The following is an 18639-nucleotide window of genomic DNA, read 5'->3' as shown; positions in this document are numbered from 1 at the left end:
TTCTATTGTGAGCTTGCTATCAACACGAGACCAACCTGTGATACAAAGATGTCTGCAAGCAAGACGCTGCTCGCTGCTGACCGCAGTGCCCGGAGACAAACAGTCAGGAAAGGGATGGAAAAAGCAGATGACTAAAGAAATGACCAAATAGTGGAAAAGAGAGCCCACCGGAAGGATAAAACATCAGTTGATCTCGGGCCAATGCTTTTCCTTTATAACTGATGCGGATGGGACTGCCACTCACGAATCAGCCTCAACAGACGATGTTCAATACAGAAATGGCATAGATCTCACTGTCTCCTGAGAGGGACAAATGCCATCATAGTCCAAGTTGGAACAGCACAAGGAAAAGATAGCCAGACTCCAAATGTCTAGCCCATTAAGGTAGATATTTAGCTCACGTGCACTTGCCAAGGACAAGGGCAGCAGACACATGGGAATACCACCACCTGAAAGTTCCCCTCCGAGCCACTCACCATCCTGACTTGGAAATGTATCACTGTTCCTTCACTGTCGCTGGATCAAAATCCTAGAACTCTGTCCCTAACAGCACAGTGGGTGTGCCTACACCACATGGACCGCAGTGGTTCAAGAAGGCAGCTCACCGCCACCTTCTCAAGGGCAATTAGGAATGGGCAATAAATGCTGGTCCAGCCAGTGAAGACCACATCCCATAAATGAATAAACAATACAAGATTCTGAAAGGATTTGACAAGTTGGACACTGAGAGGTTGTTTCCCCCAGCTCAGGATAAGAGGCCAATCATTTAGGACTGAGATGAGAAATTTCTTCACTCAAAGGGTTGTGTATCTTGGAATTGTCTACCTCAGAGGGATGTGAATGCTCAGTCACTGAATATTTCTAAGGCTGCAACAGACAATTTTTTGCGCCCTCAGAGAATCAAGGGATAAGGGAAAATGGAGTTGAGACAGAAGATTAGTCATGATCTTACTGAATGGTGGAACAGGCTTGATGGGCCAAATGGTCTACTTGTACTCCTGATCTTATGTTCTTATGAAAATCGGGTACCAAGCATCTTCTGACTGGGTAGCACTGGCGGCTCCAGAGCCCTGCACATCTGACTTGTGTGAGCCATGCTCCTCTGGCGTTATAACTTGTGTGAGCCATGCTCCTCTGGCGTTATATCTTGTGTGAGCCATGCTCCTCTGGCGTTATATCTTGTGTGAGCCATGCTCCTCTGGCGTTATATCTTGTGTGAGCCATGCTCCTCTGGCGTTATATCTTGTGTGAGCCATGCTCCTCTGGCGTTATATCTTGTGTGAGCCATGCTCCTCTGGCGTTATATCTTGTGTGAGCCATGCTCCTCTGGCGTTATATCGTATATGGGTGCATTTGGACAGGGGACCCTCTAGTCTCCAGAAGAAATGTTCTTAAAGCTATACTGCCCTTCATTATTGAAAATGATTTCCATTTCAGAGCAACTTAACTTTTTGGTGGGGTTTGGTGTGGACATTCAGAACCTGCTTTCTGATGCAGCTAGGGGATGTACTTTCCAAATAAAGATGGGAAATGGAAGATTGGTCTTAAACTTTCAACCAGCAGGCATGCTAGATGTCAATTTTTAAACTGATGGTCACTAAAGGACATAGATTTCAAAGCTAATTTTTTTTGCTAGCTCCAGGCTTTTATTTTGTTTTTTTCTGCTGTTGCTTCTTCTTACCTGAATATCTCTGGATGTTTTCAGTTGTAATTATATATTTTTTGTCTCTAGTTCTTTTAACAGGCAGCAATTGGTTCCCCAGCGGGGAGCCTCTTAAGCTGACATGTTTCATAGGAGGGGATTCTCAGCCTCTGCAGAGAGATGTGAAATGGTTGCAATTTTTTCCCCCCCCGGGGAAGTTGCACCAGGCCCCTAATAATGTATGTGAATGCCTGAGTAACTATTATGCTAATTTTTTCTCCTGAGAGCATACTAGTTACAGCACGTAATGCTTTGATGTGCTCCTGCATGAAATAAAGTATGCCAGGTGGTCAGAAGACATTATGGTCTGCGTAGGTGCCATCGTCAAGATACCACTAACTATTTCAGCAGACTTTGGCATATTACCTGGGGACTGTCTTCTAAGGGTCAGAACAGAGGAAGATACAGAACTGTGCCATGTACCTTCGGTAACCATGCAGCTATCGCCTGACACTTGGCTGTACCTCCCTGCAGCATTTTGCAATATAGAACCTAAGAGGCTGATATCATGGATGGACACAGCCCTCTTTGCAAGCATTTCAGTCTTGATTTTCAGCGCTGATCAAACAAGGGTTGATGCCTGGTTCGCTCCTTGCCTGTAGATCCTGCCTGCAGAAGGATTATTTTTCTCTTTGTATTGGCTCTCTGTTGCATAATGTCCTGTCCTTTCAACCTGAGAAAAGGCTTTTACAGGCTTAAGATTCCTTTTGAAATTCCCCCAAGGCTTTTAGATTTCTGTCCCCTATTTTAAAATTATCCTTTAGTCCCCATCCCTTTAAATTTGACTTGCATGTACTTTTCCTTCTCCACCATAAGTCTGTACCTCATGCTGTACTTTATTATCTGCAAAATTGTGCAAATATGCTTACAAAAAAATTGGGTGCCATTTTTACGTCACTACTGGGCAGGATTTTCAGCAATACTTAGCCACTTGGATCTAAAATTGAAGACAAGAAAATTACAAAACCTACTTTGAAGGCATGTCATTCATCTATTTAAGGGCAACAACACCTTAATAGTGAAGCACTTTACTTGTGTCTTTGCTTTTAAGAATTTAAGGGCAGGGAATTTTTTAGGAATTTGCACAAGAGCAATCCCTGGAATTCCAGTGTGCTGGGGTTGACAAGCGCTCAAGTGATGCAGATGCCACCCAAGGTTTGGAAGTGGGGTTACCACATCGAAACTGTCTGTTTTATACTGACCTGCATCTGTGTGTTAAGAAAAGGTCAAGTTGAGTTTTATTTTCACTTTAAAAGGTGCCAGCATTTCTAATGAGAGTTTACAACTGCAAGAGAAGTTAAGCAAAGTCAAGAGCAGAAAAACTGGGCTGTTGCACAGGGGTCCAGAGAGACAGGTTCCTCCCACAGACACACAACGGAAGAAACTAGAAACAGCAGTTTTTGAGTTCAGTTTTGAAGACAGCTGGCCAGGCAGAAGCAGCCTAAGGCTCAGATAGCCAGTTCCAAACCTAAGTTGGTTGGAAGTTGCTGCCAGTGAGAGACTGGAACAACAGGGACAATAGCCTGTCCCAAACTAAAGAAGAACATCTCCAAGAATCCAGGGGAGTGGAACAGGAGAAAGTCCCAAGCAGACATTCTAGTCAAAGGAAGGGCAGGAACCTGGAAAAGGTCCTGTTAAGTGAAGTTAAGAACGAGGAGCAGAGAAAGGGTCCAAGCTTAAAGCTTAAAGAGATAAAGGATTGTGAGAAGTCAGAGGTCCAAAGAGATGACCAAAAGTCTGTAACTCTTTGCTATTGATATGTGAAGCAGTGGTGTACTATTGATGGCTGAGACAGTGAGAGAGAGTGCGTGGAAGAAAGTATAAATGCATATGGTGACCCAGGGGAGAGAAACATCGGAAAGGGAGTTAGAAACCCTAGAGGTGAACCCTTGCAGAAGGTAACTGAGAGAAAGCATCGGTTTGGGAGAAGAATCCAAGACGAGTGCTTGGAAAGTGGCGATTGGAAACCCTCATGTGAAAAACGGAGTTCAATGAGACTGGTTGGCTCATGGTGTAACAAGCATCTGGGGGGAGTTGAGGAGAGATCCACAGCATCTGTCTGGGGTGGCATCTGCCACTTGGTTTCAGAGTGTGGTGTGTCTGACCACAAGTTGCCAGTTGGTTCACATGGACTGTGTACTTACTTTGAACAGTAGAGTATAAGATAGCTTTTGTAACTTGTGTTATCCTTATAAATCTGTATATATATGTAAAGGCATGGATGTGGGTGAAGGAGTATTGTAATATAGTTCATCTTTTCTTATTTAATAAATGTTTTATGCTTTTGTTAAAAGTTCATTAGCTGACTCCGGTGACTCTGTTCAGTAGCCATTCTCCACGTATCTAAACAAATAACTAAAAGTTAGGGTCTATCAAGCTCGGTTCCACCCTGGGATCAGGCTTATCCAGTGGTAACATCAGCTGGGGATCATAACAATGCCCTCTGAAATGGCCAAGCAAGGCACTCAGTTAAATGCTGGCCCTGCCAGCGATGCCCACATCCCATGAATGAATACAAAGAACAGAATAGAAGAACAAATCATTATCACATTGCTGTCTGTGGGAGTTGGATGAGCACAAACGGGCTGCCACATTTCCTACATTACAACAGTCACTACACTTCAAAGGTACTTCATTGGCACTTGGGATGCCCGGCGGTCATGAAAGGCTCTATATTAATGCAAGTCTTTCTTTTGATTACGCAGCAGCTTTTTCTTTGCAAAGCGAGATGCATCTAATTGTCATTTACACTTCTTTTTGCTTGTTTGTCTGCATCCACGATGATGCTGGCAGGTGCTTTAAACACCTCTTGTTCCAGAATAATGTTACCACCTCACAGCAAGCAGCTTAAACACAGCACTCCCGCCCCACACTCCCCCCTTCCCCCCCCCAAACAATTAATTAGGCTCTTCTCTGCAAATTTGAGCAGGTTAGTTATTGTGGGTGGTTGGAGATCTGGGCCCACTGATAACCCACTAATGGGAGAATAATTCAGCCCCACATGCCTGGATTGATTGTTAGCGGGGGGAGATGCCTTATATTCCCTTGACAATGTTTCTCAAATAATTTTTATCTGCTGGATGCTCCATTTTTTGTTGAATAAAATCCTTGGCGTGTATCTTTGTGATCAGGATGGCAGACTTGGAGGGTGAAAACACCAATGCAGTGAGGGGATGACTTAGGATTACTTAGGAGATAAGGTACAGAAACAGGCCATTCGGCCCGACCTGTCCATGCCAGCGTTTATGCTCCATTCAAGCCTCCTCCCATCTTTTCCCATCTAAATCTATATTGTAACCCCCTATTCACTTTTCCATCATCTGCTTATCTATCTTCCCCTTAAATGCATCTGTCTACTGTTCGTTTCAATGACTCCCTGTAGTAGCGAGTTCCACATTCCCATCACTCTTTGGTTAAGGGAGTTTCTTCTGAATTCCCTATTGGATTTCTTGGTGACTATCTTATATTGATGGCCTCTCGCTATGCTCTTCACAAGAGGAAACATTGTCTCTATATCCACTCTATCAAAACCTTTCATCATTTTAAAGGCTTGTATTAGATCACCCCTCAGCTTCCTTTTCTCAAGGGAAGGGGGGGAAAGGGGGAACTGCTGTCTGATCCAAGCAGTGCCCTGCCTGTACAATTTCTCATAGGGAAAACCATGTTTGCTAAGTAACTGAATCAATGTTCACTGTATGGTCACGTCAACTGCAGAGGTTTCATTTCCTTTATTACTCAGTGCGTGGATGTTGCTTCCTGATGCTTGTGCTCAGTTTTAGGTGTGTGACACTGAACTTGTGTTGAGTGAGTGAACTTCACTCACTAAGTGACTTGCTGCTGTGGCAGTGTTTCACTGAAAGCTTTCTAGAATTCTGGTGGCAGGAGATCCATGAAGAATAGGCATTGCAGGGGCTCATGTGTTCATCAGTCACACCTGAGAGGATGGAGGTTGGATGGTGTTGCCAGGCTGAAGCACTTTCTACCTGGTGATTCTGGAGAAGGAGCTGGGCAGCAGGACTTTAAACGGTATAATCTTCTCTTCCTGAATCTTTGCAGGGTTTTTCTCATCTCCTGGACTGTAAAACTGGCTTTCATCATTCATTAATGACATTTCTGACCTTCTCATTACTTCATTAAAACGCTGCAAGATTGTTCTTTTGAAGCCAAATGTATCCACTGTGTTAACTTTGTATTCAAGCAACTAAAAATATGATCCTGTTTTTCAGATTCCATTGTGATCGGATTTTGGGTGGGCCTGGCAGTCTTTGTCATTTTTATGTTTTTCGTGTTGACCCTGCTGACAAAGACAGGAGCACCACATCAAGAGTAAGTCGAGCTCTTACAACACTTTATATTTGAAAGGTAACAGGAAGAACATTAGAGGCAGAGTATAATACCACCTCATATATAACTTCAAATTAACAGGAGCTAGAGAATACCCCAGGCACACCAAATAAGGTAAAATCGGGCAAATCTGAAAGAACACTTGTATAGGATGCTGATTAAGGAAGGTGTCCCCTGAAATAGCCACAATTGTGTGTATTGAGAATACTTATGAGATAAAAAGAATGATGAATTAGTTAGCAGACAGGGAACAGAGAGTAGGAATAAATGGGTCTTTTTCGGAGTGGCAGGCGGTGACTAGTGGGGTACCGCAGGGATCAATGCTTTGGCTCCAACTATTCACAATATATATCAATGATTTGGATGAAGCAACCAAATAGAATATTTCCAAGTTTGCTGACGACACAAAACTAGGTGGGAATGTGAGTGGTGCAGAGGATGTTAAGAGGCTTCAAGGCAATTTAGACAAGTTGAGTGAGTGGGCAAATACATAGCAGATGCAGTATAATATGGATAAGTGTGAAGCTATCAACTCTGATAGGAAAAACGGAATGGCAGAGTATTTAATTGGTGATAGTTTGGGAAATGTTGATGTACAAAGGGACCTGGGTGTCCTTGTACACCAGTCACTGAAAGCAAGTATGCAAGTGCAGCAAGCAGTCAGGAAGGCAAATGGTATGTTGGCCTTCATTGCGAGAGCACTTGAGTACAGGAGCAAGGATGTTTTACTGCAGCTGTGCAGGGCCTTGGTGAGACCACTTCTGGAGTATTGTGTGCAGTTTTGGTCTCCTTACCTAAGAAAGGATATACTTGCCACAGAGGGAGTGCAGTGAAGGTTCACCAGACTGATTCCTGGGATGGCAGGTGTGTTGTATTAGGAGAGTTTGAGTCGACTAGGCCTGTATTCACTGGAGTTTAGAAGAATGAGAGGGGATTTCATTGAAACATATAAAATTCTGACAGGGCTGGACAGACTGGTTGCAGGGATGATGTTTTCTCTGGCTTGGGGTTCTAGAACATGGGGTCACAGACTCAGGATACAGGGTAGGCCATTTAGGACCGAGATGAGGAGAAACTTCTTCACTCAGAGGGTGGTGAACGTGTGGAATTCTCTACTACAGGGAAGAGCAGGGAATGGGACTATTTAGCTCGCACTTTCACAGGAGCAATGGGCCAAATGGCCTCCTGTGCAGTTAGCTTCTATGATAATTGATGCTTTTGACGAAATGAGGATGCTTATCCTAAACATTAAGTAACGCTAATTGTAGTGCTCAATTGCTATATGCAGATAATTGGCTTTTAAGGTAGTTCAAGCTGATAAAGTTATGCACCATTAATGACAGCTTGTTCAATAAGAATTATGTATTCATTGTACTCAGCATCTAACAATTGCTTTTGCCATTTGAACCATGAAAGGAAACCTGACTCTGCTAAGTGGTTTTTCTATTCATGTTTATCGAGAGTAAACAAATTTATTTTTGTAAAAAAATAGTATTTTGTTTTCATTTATATTTGCAATGTCTTCCTTTGGTTTAACAGCTGCGGGAACTGAACATAAGAACATAAGAAATAGGAGCAGGAGTCAGTCATTTGGCCCCTCAAGCCTGCCATGCCATTCAATAAGATCATGGCTGATCTGCCCCAGGCCTCAGCTCCTCTTTCATGCCAGGTCCTCATAGCCCTCAACTCCCCAATATTTCAAAAATCTATCTACCCCCTCTTTAAATACTTTCAGTGATCTAGTCTCTAGTCTCAGGGGTAGAGAATTCCAGACATTCACTACCCTCTGAGAGAAGAAATTGCTTTGCATCTCAGTTTTAAATGAGTGTCCCCTTATTCTGTAACTATGTCCCCTAATTCGAGATTCCCTCGCTAGTGGAAGCATCTTCTCAACATCTGCCTTGTCAAGCCCCCTCAGAATCTTATACGTTTCAATAAGACCATCCCTCATTCTTCTAAACCCTAATGAAGAAAGGCCTAACATGTTTAGCTGTTCTTGATAAGTCAACCCCTTCATCCCAGGAGTCAGCCTAGTGAATCTCTTTTGAACTGCCTCCAATGCCAGTATATCCTTTCTTAAATACAGGGACCAAAACTGTACACATACTCCAGGTGCGGCCTCACCAACACCGTGTACAGTTGTAACAAGACTTCCCTATTTTTAAACTCCAACCCCCTAGCAATACAGGCCAAAATTCCATTTGCCTTCTTAATAACTTGCTGCACCTGCATGCTAACTTTTTGTCTTTCATGCACAAGATCCCTGTGGGCTGCACTTCTTTGGAGTCTATCTCTATTTAAATAATAGTCTGCCTTTTGATTCTTCCAACCAAAGTGCATGACCTCACACTTTCCGAATTAAACTCCATCTGCCAAGTTTTTGCCCACTCACTCAGCTGATATTTTCAGACTGTGGTCTAGATTGCATATTTCATAGAGCTCACCATTCTATGGATAATTATACAACAGTTGGGCAATTTACTCTACCAGGTCATTTCCCAATGTGAAAGGATAAACATCAATCCCTTGGTGTTAAACTTAAATAAAAGGGTCCCGTATCTCTGGCCATAATTTCAGTGCCTGGCAGCTTGCCCTGGAGCCAGATACACCAGAGTAGGACCTTGTTGACAGATTTCCAGATAAGTTCATTGGGAGCAATGCTACCACCCACTTTTTGTAAAAAAAAAAGGACAATTGACATGAAGAGAACTGGGACCAGGGGTGAGACCTGGACCATTATGTGTGGTCCTCTATGATTGGTCGTTTCGATGCACCTCGTCAGACCAAACATATCGACCGAACCATCGGAATTGTGGGGCCCACTTGGGGATTCCTCCAGGTGAGAGGGAGGTCCGGATTCCTGATGATTTGAAACCTTTTCATTTTGGAAGTGTCGGCTTTTGTAAAGTATCTGTACAAGTGTTAACATGGCAATCACCTTTTTAAAACTGATTGCTAGTTAGAACAGGTGATGGGCATTAATTAGCCCACCTAAATAGAATAAAAAGGTACAGCTGGAACACTGTGTGGAAGCTAGTAGCACTGAGGAGTTGTCTTGAAAATAAATCAGCTTTAACCAAAAGACCAGCCTGGATTAATTCTTCCACCACAACCTCTTATTGTGAGTAACATGGTAGCAGAGAATGAACGTTAAGCTTTGCTGATTGATTGCTGTATATGAAGCTTTGCTGTCTCAGTCCTCTGAAGGAAAAGAAGTGTACTGTTGCTAACAATTTACGTTACGGAAAGGTGGAAGGACGGTGCAAAATCACAAGCTTTGACTACTCATCAATTTTTTTTCTGACTCTGAACCTTATCAGCAATGGAAGGCTGAAGTTGAAATGTGGACCCGGGTTACTACTATACCCTGGAAGAAGCAAGGTATGGCTTTGGTGTTATCATTACCAGCCAAAAGGAAGATAAGGAGTAAAGTATTTTCAGAGTGGAAAGTAGATGATTTGGATTATGAAGAGGGATTAAACTGCCTGATACAATTTTTGGATAAGTTCTACAAAAAGGATGAGTTATTGGAAGTGTATGAAGCTTGGATGATCTTTGATAGATTTAGGAAATCAGATGAACAGTCCATGGAAGAATATATCTTGGATTTTGATAAATGGTACAGGAGACTACAGAGATTTGAACTTGAAATTCCAGAATCATTATTGGCATTTAAATTACTGGACTGTACTCACATTTCCCATGTTGATAGTCTTTTGGTACTAACAGGGGTTCAGTTCCAGGGAAAAGTATCTCTCTTAGATCAAATGGGCTGCAAAGTTTCTGGGGAAACAGTCGTTCCCTGCTATTTTTTTAGCAAATGCAAACAAATATGCTGTAAAACAAAGGATAGAGGATTCAGTGGTGACCGAATTTCGCAGTTGAACAGATTTTAAACGAAGATTCCAATACAAAGATGGGGTTAATGACAAGAGATCTGAAAATGGTGGTAACCCTAGCCAATTTGAGTCAGGACAAAAAGCGTGCCTGGGATGGTGACTGTAGACATTTAAACCCAAAAAATGTACGAGGAATGGTTAATCGGTGTTTTCGGTGTGATTCCCAGTACCATTATGCAATGAACTGCCCACAGCGAAGGAATCGTGTTTTTGAAGTGATCCACGAGACGGATTCATCTGAAACTGAAAATGATGGTGGTGACTGCTATGATGGAATTGTATTGACACTGAGTTTGAATCCAGTGATGAGTATCTTGATGGTAGATTCCTTCAACTGTGCTGTTCTGGACAGTGGTTGCACTTCTACGGTGTTTGGCATAGGCAGGCTTGACCGCTATCTGGAGTCTCTCAATGAGGCAGACCAGCAGAAGGTCAAGGAGTATGAAAGCTCTACCTGCTTCAGGTTTGGAGATGACAATACATTAACATCCTCCAAACGGGTGGTCTTCCCTTGTAAGATAGCAGGGATCAATCTGTTTATCAGTACTGATGTGGTTTCAAGTGAGATATCACTATTGTTGAGTCGATCTGTGATGAAGAATGATCAGATGACGTGAGATATGAAGAATGATAGAGCAGTTGTGTTTGGAAAAAATGTGGATCTACATTTTACTGGGTTAGGCCATTACTGCTTGCCACTAAGGAAGTCAGAGATTTCTCATCAAAGTTCATGAAGTTTTGTTAACTGCTCAGAATGAGAATTTGGTGGACAAAAAGAAGATAATTTGGAAATTACATAGACAGTTTGCACATCCGGTGCCACTGCACAGAAACTGAAGACTCTACTTTGAGATGCAGGAGTGGTTGATAAAGGATATGATGATCTTATTGAACATTGAACTGCTCAGTGTGAAATTTGCCTTAAATATTGCAAGACACCACTGTGACCTGTTGTGAGCTTGCCACTAGCCAGGGAGTTTAACGATGCAGTGGCAAAGGACTTGAAAGTTTGGGACAAGGATAGGGGTATTTTTTTACTATACTTCATAGATATAGCAACCAAATTTAATCTATCTACTGTGATACATAGTAAAGACGAAAAGACCATTGTCGATAAGGAGAAATGGGTAGGAACAGGATTAGGAACACCAACGAAGTTCCTCACAGATAATGGTGGGGAATTCGCCAATGAGGAATTTCGAGGTGTGTGAAAATTTAAACATCTTCGTTATGCACACTGCAGCTGAGAGCCCATTTAGTAATGGTCTTTGTGAAAGAAACCATGCAGTAATAGATGACATGTTACATAAAATATTAGCTGATCAACCAGGTTGTAAACTGCAAACAGCGCTCGCATGGGCGGTGCAGACAAAGAACTCTCTGCAAATGGTTGGGTACAGTCCGTATCAGTTGGTGTACAGAAGAAATCCGAAGTTACCTTTGGTGTTGTCAGATGCTCCCCCTGCTCTAGAAGGGACTAGCATTAGCTCCACTTTTTCTGCTCATCTGAATGCTTTGCATGCGGGCGGAAAAGCTTTCGTTAAAGCTGAGATTTCGGAGAAAATTCAGCAGGCCCTACGGCACCGCATAAGACCATCAGGAATACAGTTTAGACAAGGAGACATGGTATATTATAAAAGAGAAGGCCAGAAAGAGTGGAAAGGACCTGGCAAGGTTATAGGGAGTGATGGGAAAGTAGTAATTGTGCAACATGGTAATCAAACTGTATGGGTACATTCTTCACAGTTAATTGGTACTGACTATACCATTACAGGTTCTGAGCAGGACATAGAACGCAAGGAGGCACCATGCACTTCACATACACATACACTGAAGAGCAGATGACGGCAGATACAGGGTTGACTGACTGTGAACAAAGTAATACTGAGATACAGGACAACGCTATTCATCCAAAAGGGCAACTACCCAAAGTAGGAACAAAGGTAACATGCCAGAAGGGACCAGTGTGTGGAGGGATGCCACCATCATAGGGAGAGCAGGTAAGGCCACTGGTAAATACAAACATTGGCTAAATGTGCAGGATGAAGGACAGGAGACAAGACCTATCGATTGGCAAACCAAGGTAAAGAAGTAGAAACCCAGAAAGCGCAGTATGAGTTCTGACAGTGGACCAGAAATTGGCTGTGACCCAAGAAATAAATCATGGACTTGCGAACAGAGTTCTGTTCGCATGGGAGGATGATCATATAGTAGCAGTCCAGAAAGGGAGAGGGATGTGAGTAGAGGCCGTAACTTAACAAGGAGGACTAGAGAGCAAGCTAGCAATCTTAATAGAAGTAGAAGTCCTTATGACAGAGATTCTAGTAGCTGCTAATAAATTGTAAAGGAAGCCAAACGGAAAGAGTTAGAAAGTTGGAAGGAATTTGGGGTATATTCTGAAATACCTGACAGAGGACAGCCAGCTTTATCTAACAGATGGATCTGTACAGAAAAAGTGCTCCCAGATGGCACATATAAGGCCAAAGCGAGATTAGTAGCCTGAGGCTTTGAAGAGAGATTAGGAGATCAGGATGTCAGCGTCGACTCACCTACTGCGGGGAAAGTGAGTTTGAAGATTTTTTGTAGCTATTTTGGCATCCTATTCCTGGGAGTGCTAATCGATTGATATAAAGGCTGCATTTTTACAGGGGGAGAAGTTTCAAAGGGGGAAGTTTTTTAAATCACCCAAAGAAGCCAGTGTGTTTATGGGTTAAATGATGCATCAAGAGTTTGGTATTTTTCCGTGAGGTCTGTCCTGTTGAAAACAGGTTGCATTCAGTTAAAGGCAGAGCCCACGATGTTCTTCTGGTACCATAAGGAGAAACTAGCTGGGATCTTTATCATGCATGTTGATGATTTCCTGTGGGGAGGATCTGTAGAATTTGAACAATGGGTAATCGAGAAGATAAAGAAGGAATTCCAGGTCGGAAGTCAGGCTTCTGGGGCCTTTAAATTCATAGGTTTAGACATTAAGCAGAGCAAGTTAGGAGTGAAAACAAAAACAGAATTACCTGGAAAAACTCAGCAGGTCTGGCAGCATCGGTGGAGAAGAAAAGAGTCGACGTTTCGAGTCCTCACGACCCTTCAATAAAACAGAACAGAAGTTAGGAGTGACATTGAATCAACAATCTTATCTAGAAAATGTTAATTATATCCCAGTAACTAATGGTAGATCCTCACAAAAAGAGGATCCTGGAACAGTTGAGAAGTTTGATTTGGGCAATTGAACTGGAAGTGCACTCAGACTAGGCCTGATGCTAGTTATGATGTGTTGGAGCTGAGTGCCATGATGAAACATGCTACAGTTGAGCAAGTTCTGAGAGCAAATAAAACACTTAAAATTAAATTGAGAGATGTGCGCTCAAGTTTCCAGCCTTGGGTGATCCAGAAGATATGAGGTTGGTCATTTTTAGTGATGCTTCACATGCCAATCTTCCAGATGGGTACCCTAGCACAGCAGGGTTCATCATATTCTTGGTGGGAAAGAATGATAAAGTTGCCCACTGGCTTGGGAGGCTAAGAAAATAAAAAGGGTAGTAAGAGCACCTTAGCTGCTGAAACATTAGCCTTGGTAGAAGCATTAGAAATGGGGGTTTACTTATCCAATATACTGACAGAAATATATAAGGGGCAATGTGGGAAAAGTTTGCCCATAGAATGTTATGTTGATAACCGGTCTCTTTGGGACAACGTTCATTCCACGAAAAGTCACTGAAAAAAAGCTACTAATAGACCTAAGCGTAAAAGAGATGTTAGCGAGAAAAGAGATCTCTAAGATAAAATGGGTTGACACAAGTCACCAACTATCAGACTGTTTTACAAAAAGAAGTGCCTGCTCTAAAAAAAAAACTATTAAATGTTTTGGAAGAGGGGTGTCTTATAATGATGCAATGAAAAGTTATTTTTGTTTTAAAGTTTTGTGTGTGTGTGTGTGTGTGTGTGTGTGTATATGTGATAAAAGAAATTTGGGAATTATAGGCATGGAAATACTTGACATTATTTCCTTCTGTTCGTTTAAAAGTGTTCAAGTTTTTTAGTTTTAATTTAAAAAGAGGGGAATCTGTTAATATGGTAATCACCTTGTTGAAACCAATTGCTAGTTAAACAGGTGATGGGCATTAATTATCCCAACTAAATAGAATAAAAAGGTACAGCTGGAACATTATGTGGAAGCTAGTAGCACAAAGGAGTTGTCTTGAAAATAAACCAGCTTTAGTTAAAAGACTAGCCTGGATTAATTATTCCACCACAACCTCTTATTGTGAGCAATACAATCACTTATTTTTTTCCACAAAGTGGGGTTGAGAGGTGACCCAATGTCCCTCTGGCCCAGTACTCTTTCTTTGGACTTTTTGGCCACTTCAGTCAAAGAATGAGACTCAGAAGCACCCTAGCCATAAAAGGCACGTTAATAGTACCTTTGCTGACACAATGAACTATTAATAGGGCTGTCTGCTGACTTGTACTGTGAGGTGATGATGCTACCAAAAGGATTTTTAGGCATAAATACTTCATTTCCAGCAGTTTCTTTCTAATGCACACTGTGCAATATAATCTGCTCCTGTGTTTGCTGTACAACCTTGGAATAAACATGTTGGTCTCAATTTTAAAATTCTCTTCCTTGGTTTCAAATCCCTTCCTCATCCTTCCCTATCTTTGTTAGCCCCTCCAGCCCTACAACCCTACAAGATCTCTGCACTCCTGCAATCTGGGCCTTTTTCATTTCTTTGACTGACATCACTCCACCACCTTCTGCTACTGAGGCCCTAAATTCTGGAATTTCCTCCATAAACCTCTCTGTGCCACTGCCTCTCTGTCTTCCTTTAAGATGTTACATCCTCAACCAAGCTTTTTGCCATCTGTCCTAATAGTTCCTTGAATGGCTTGGTATCAAATCTTTTCTGGTGAAACACCTTACATTTACTATGTTAAAGACCCTATATAAATGTAATTGGTTGTCCCTCTGCATAAATAGGCATATTTCCATCACAAAGCTTTAATTATTGCAACATTAAGAATCTGCAAAGAATAACCACTTTCTTCTCCAAGGCCGTGAAAGATTATTCAATCAATTCAGTGATGTTTTATCTAGGTATTGATTACCAACACAGCTTCTTTTAGCTTTAATTATAGCTGACCAAATTGACTTATCAGCATATATGATTGTTTTACAACAATTATGTAAGCTATGTGGTAGGGGGCTCTTCGTGCACTCTTTTCATGCAGACAGGGCAATTATTTTGAAAACTTGTGCATGCAAACTGAGTTCCCAAATTGGCTTTATATGAAACTTTGCCATGGCAAGAATGGAATTAGCATTATGGATAAAATTGAATACCAGTTAGTTATCCAGCAGAGAAATGCACCTGGAAGTGGAAATTGCTCATCAAGTAATTACTTGCACTCAGCTGGGTCATCATTACCTACTGGACCTACTTGAGACTTCCCTTCCATAACTACTTGCTGCATGCAATTTCCACTGTTAGCAGCACAAACAATAACTAACTGGTATTTCAGTCTTTCTTGGATTCCAATTAATGCCTCGCAAAATAGTTTCTTTAGTACATCCCATCTCCAACCTCCCTTTCCTCTCCACATGCTTGAACATGTTGTAACCTCCCAAATCCATTCCCATCTTTCCTGGAATTCCATGTTTGAACTCATTCAATCAGCTTTCCACCCCTGCCACAGTACCAAAACATCTCTTATCAAAGTCATAAATGCCATCCTATGTGACTGTGACAAAGGTAAACTTGCCCTCTTCATCCTCTGGACCTGTCTACAGCCTTTGACACAGTTAACACATCATCCTCCCCCAAGGACACTCCACTGTTACCCAGCTAGATGGGATTGCACTCACTTGGTTCTATTCTTATCCATCTAATCATTGTCACAGAATCACTTGTAGTGGCTTCTCCTCCTCCTCCTCCTCTGACACCGTTACCTCTAATGTTCCCCAAGGATCTATCCTTGGCTCCCTCCTATTTCTCATCTTCTTGTCCTCCTCAGCGACATCATCCAAAAGCAGAGCAATAGTTTTCACATGTGCACTGATGATGCCAAGTTCTACATCACCAAATGCAGCAAGACCTGGACAATATCCAGGCTTGAGCTGCCAAGTGGCAAGTAACATTTGCGGTACACAAGTGTCAGGCACTGACCACCTCAAACAAGAGAGAATCTAACCGTCGTCTCTTAAAATTCAATGGCATTACCATCACTGAATCCCCCACTGTCAACATCATGAGGACTACCATTGACCAGAAACTGAACTGGGCTAGCCATATAAATACTATGGCTACAAGAGCAGATTAGAGGCTGGGAATCCTGCGATGAGTATCTCACCTCCTGACTCTCCAAAGCCTGTCCACCACCTACAAGGCACAAGTTAGGAGTGTGATGGAACACTCTCCACTTGCCTGGATGAGTGCAGCTCCAACAATACTCGAAGCTTGACAACATCCAGGACAAAGCAGCCTGCTTGATTGGCACCGCTTCCACAAACATTCACTTCCTCCACCACCAACAAACAGTGACAGTAGTATGTACTATCTACAAGATGCGCTACAGAAGCTCACCAAGGCTCTTTAGGCTGCATCTTCCAAACCCATGACCTCTACCATCTAGAAGGACAAGGGCAACAGATACATGGAACACCAGCTGGAAGCTCCCCTCCAAGCTACTCACCATCCTACTTGGAAATATATCGCTGTTCCTTCACTGTTGCTGGGTCAAAATCCTGAAACTTCCTCCCAAACAGCACTGTGGGTGTATGTACCTACACCACATGGACTGCAACGGTTCAAGAAGGCAACTCACCACCACCTTCTCACAGGCAATTAGGAATGGGCAATAAATGCTAGCCTAGCCAGCGATGCCCAAATCCCATATAAATTGAATAAATAAATTTTAAAAACCCACCACCTCTCTAAACTCTTCCACTGTTGCTAAATTATCAGATTGCTTATCTGACATCCAGTACTTGATGCACAAATTTCCTCTAATTAAATTTTGGGAAAACTGAAGTCATTGCTTTCTACACCATTCAAAATTCCGTCCCTCTCCCTGTCAATAGTCAGATTAAACACATCTGTTCACAACTGTCATGTCACATATGACCCAAGATGACTTTCTGACCTCATATTTGCACTGAGACCACCTATTTTCATCTTTGCAACGTTGTGTGACTTTGCCCCTGTCTCAGCTCATCTGCTTCTGAAATCCTCACTCATGCCTTCATTCCCTCCAGCTCGTCAGACCCAATACTGCCACTAGGAGCAGTGGCCATAGATGGCACTGCAGGAGACCTCATAGGAGGAGCAGCCATCGAGTCTCCAGAACCTAGGAATGCTGAGCAGTGCCATTGGGGCCAGCCAGCCAGGCTACTTAAGGGCCTCAATTCCAACATACTCCTGACTGGTCTCCCACATTCTACTCTCCATAACCTTAAGGTCAACCAAAACTCTGCCACCCTTGTTTTAACTTGTACAGTCGCATTTATCTATATTTTAATTTTGCTCAGACCTACATTGGCTCCTGTTCAAGCAAAGTCTTGATTTTAAAATTCTCATCCTGATTTTAAATCCCTCCATGGCCTTGCCCCTTCCTATCTCTCATCCCTTCCAGCATCACAACCCTCCGAGATAGTTGCGCTCCTCTAATTCTGGGCTTTTGTGCATTTCCGATTTTAATCGCTCCACTGTACCTTCAATTACCCAGACCCTAAGCTCTGAACTTACACCTACACCCCTCTGCCTCAATTTCCTTCTTTTAAAACATTCCTTAAAACCTAGCTCTATGACCAAGCTTTTGGTCATCTGACCCAGTATCTCGTTATGTGTCTTGGTGTTATAGTTTGTTTTACAATGATCCTATGAAGCACCTTCAGAAGTATTATTTCATTAAGGGCCACATTTAAGTTGTTGTTTGTAGTATGTGAATATTCATCTGAGAAATGTTTGTTCTAAAATTGCAATCTCTTTCAGCAGGAACGTGGACCTTCCTAGAAAACAACACAGAACAAACAGCTTTGCTATTAATTATATCATGTCCAAATCAGACAAAGCCTTTTCCCACCCTGCAAATGAAGAGTCCAGGTCTCTCTTTCATTGCTATGTTAATGAGGTTGTACAAGTGGAAAGGAAACAATTGGTAAGCAGTGTGTCTGCACCAGGGAACAGTAACCTTTCCATTCAAGAAAGAGGGGGGAGAAGTGACAACTCAGATGATCCTATGACCTGCCTGAATAAGTTCAACATCCCAAACTTTGTGAGCTCAGATCAAAGTTCCTCCCTGACTGAAGATGATCTACTGATGTGCGAACAGCCAATTATTCTTGAAAGTAAGCCAGATAGACTGCAGAATATACACTAAATTTCTGACCAGCACTTGAGAGAACACTGGAACTTGGGACAAATTCCTTTACGATTAAACTTGGCAAAAATCAGTAGTAACCCATGTAAATTACTGAAATATAACTATTTTGTCACTTTTTGAATATTGGCTCCACATAGGCCCAATCTTCCTGATTATGTCAGCTGTAGGAAAAAGGTTAAGGTCAGCCATCCTGCCCCAAGGCCAACTGAGGCCTTCCCCTGATGGGATCATCCACCTTACCTGACTTCTGGGGCCTCCATGGCTGCTCCTTGTTTTGGGCCTTTTGCAGTGGCATCAGTGGCCACCACTCCTAGCAGC

General features: G+C 42.4%; 1 protein-coding gene across 1 annotated transcript in view; it reads left to right on the top strand.

The window, feature by feature from the left end:
• The window catches only part of mrap2a (melanocortin 2 receptor accessory protein 2a), a 33069-nt gene extending 14751 nt beyond the window's left edge, over nt 1-18318 (top strand). The window contains exons 2-3 of the mRNA XM_078541334.1: nt 5929-6028; nt 17931-18318. Of these exons, the coding sequence (XP_078397460.1) occupies nt 5929-6028; nt 17931-18318 (488 nt within the window). The remainder of the gene's footprint in view (nt 1-5928; nt 6029-17930) is intronic.
• The last annotated feature ends 321 nt before the right edge of the window (nt 18319-18639 follow it).

The sequence above is a fragment of the Cetorhinus maximus genome, chromosome 5 (assembly GCF_964194155.1).
Source record: "Cetorhinus maximus chromosome 5, sCetMax3.hap1.1, whole genome shotgun sequence".
NCBI classification, from domain to species: Eukaryota; Metazoa; Chordata; class Chondrichthyes; order Lamniformes; family Cetorhinidae; genus Cetorhinus; species Cetorhinus maximus.
Note: the sequence above shows the minus strand (reverse complement) of the source record. Positions and strands in the feature narration are given on the sequence as shown.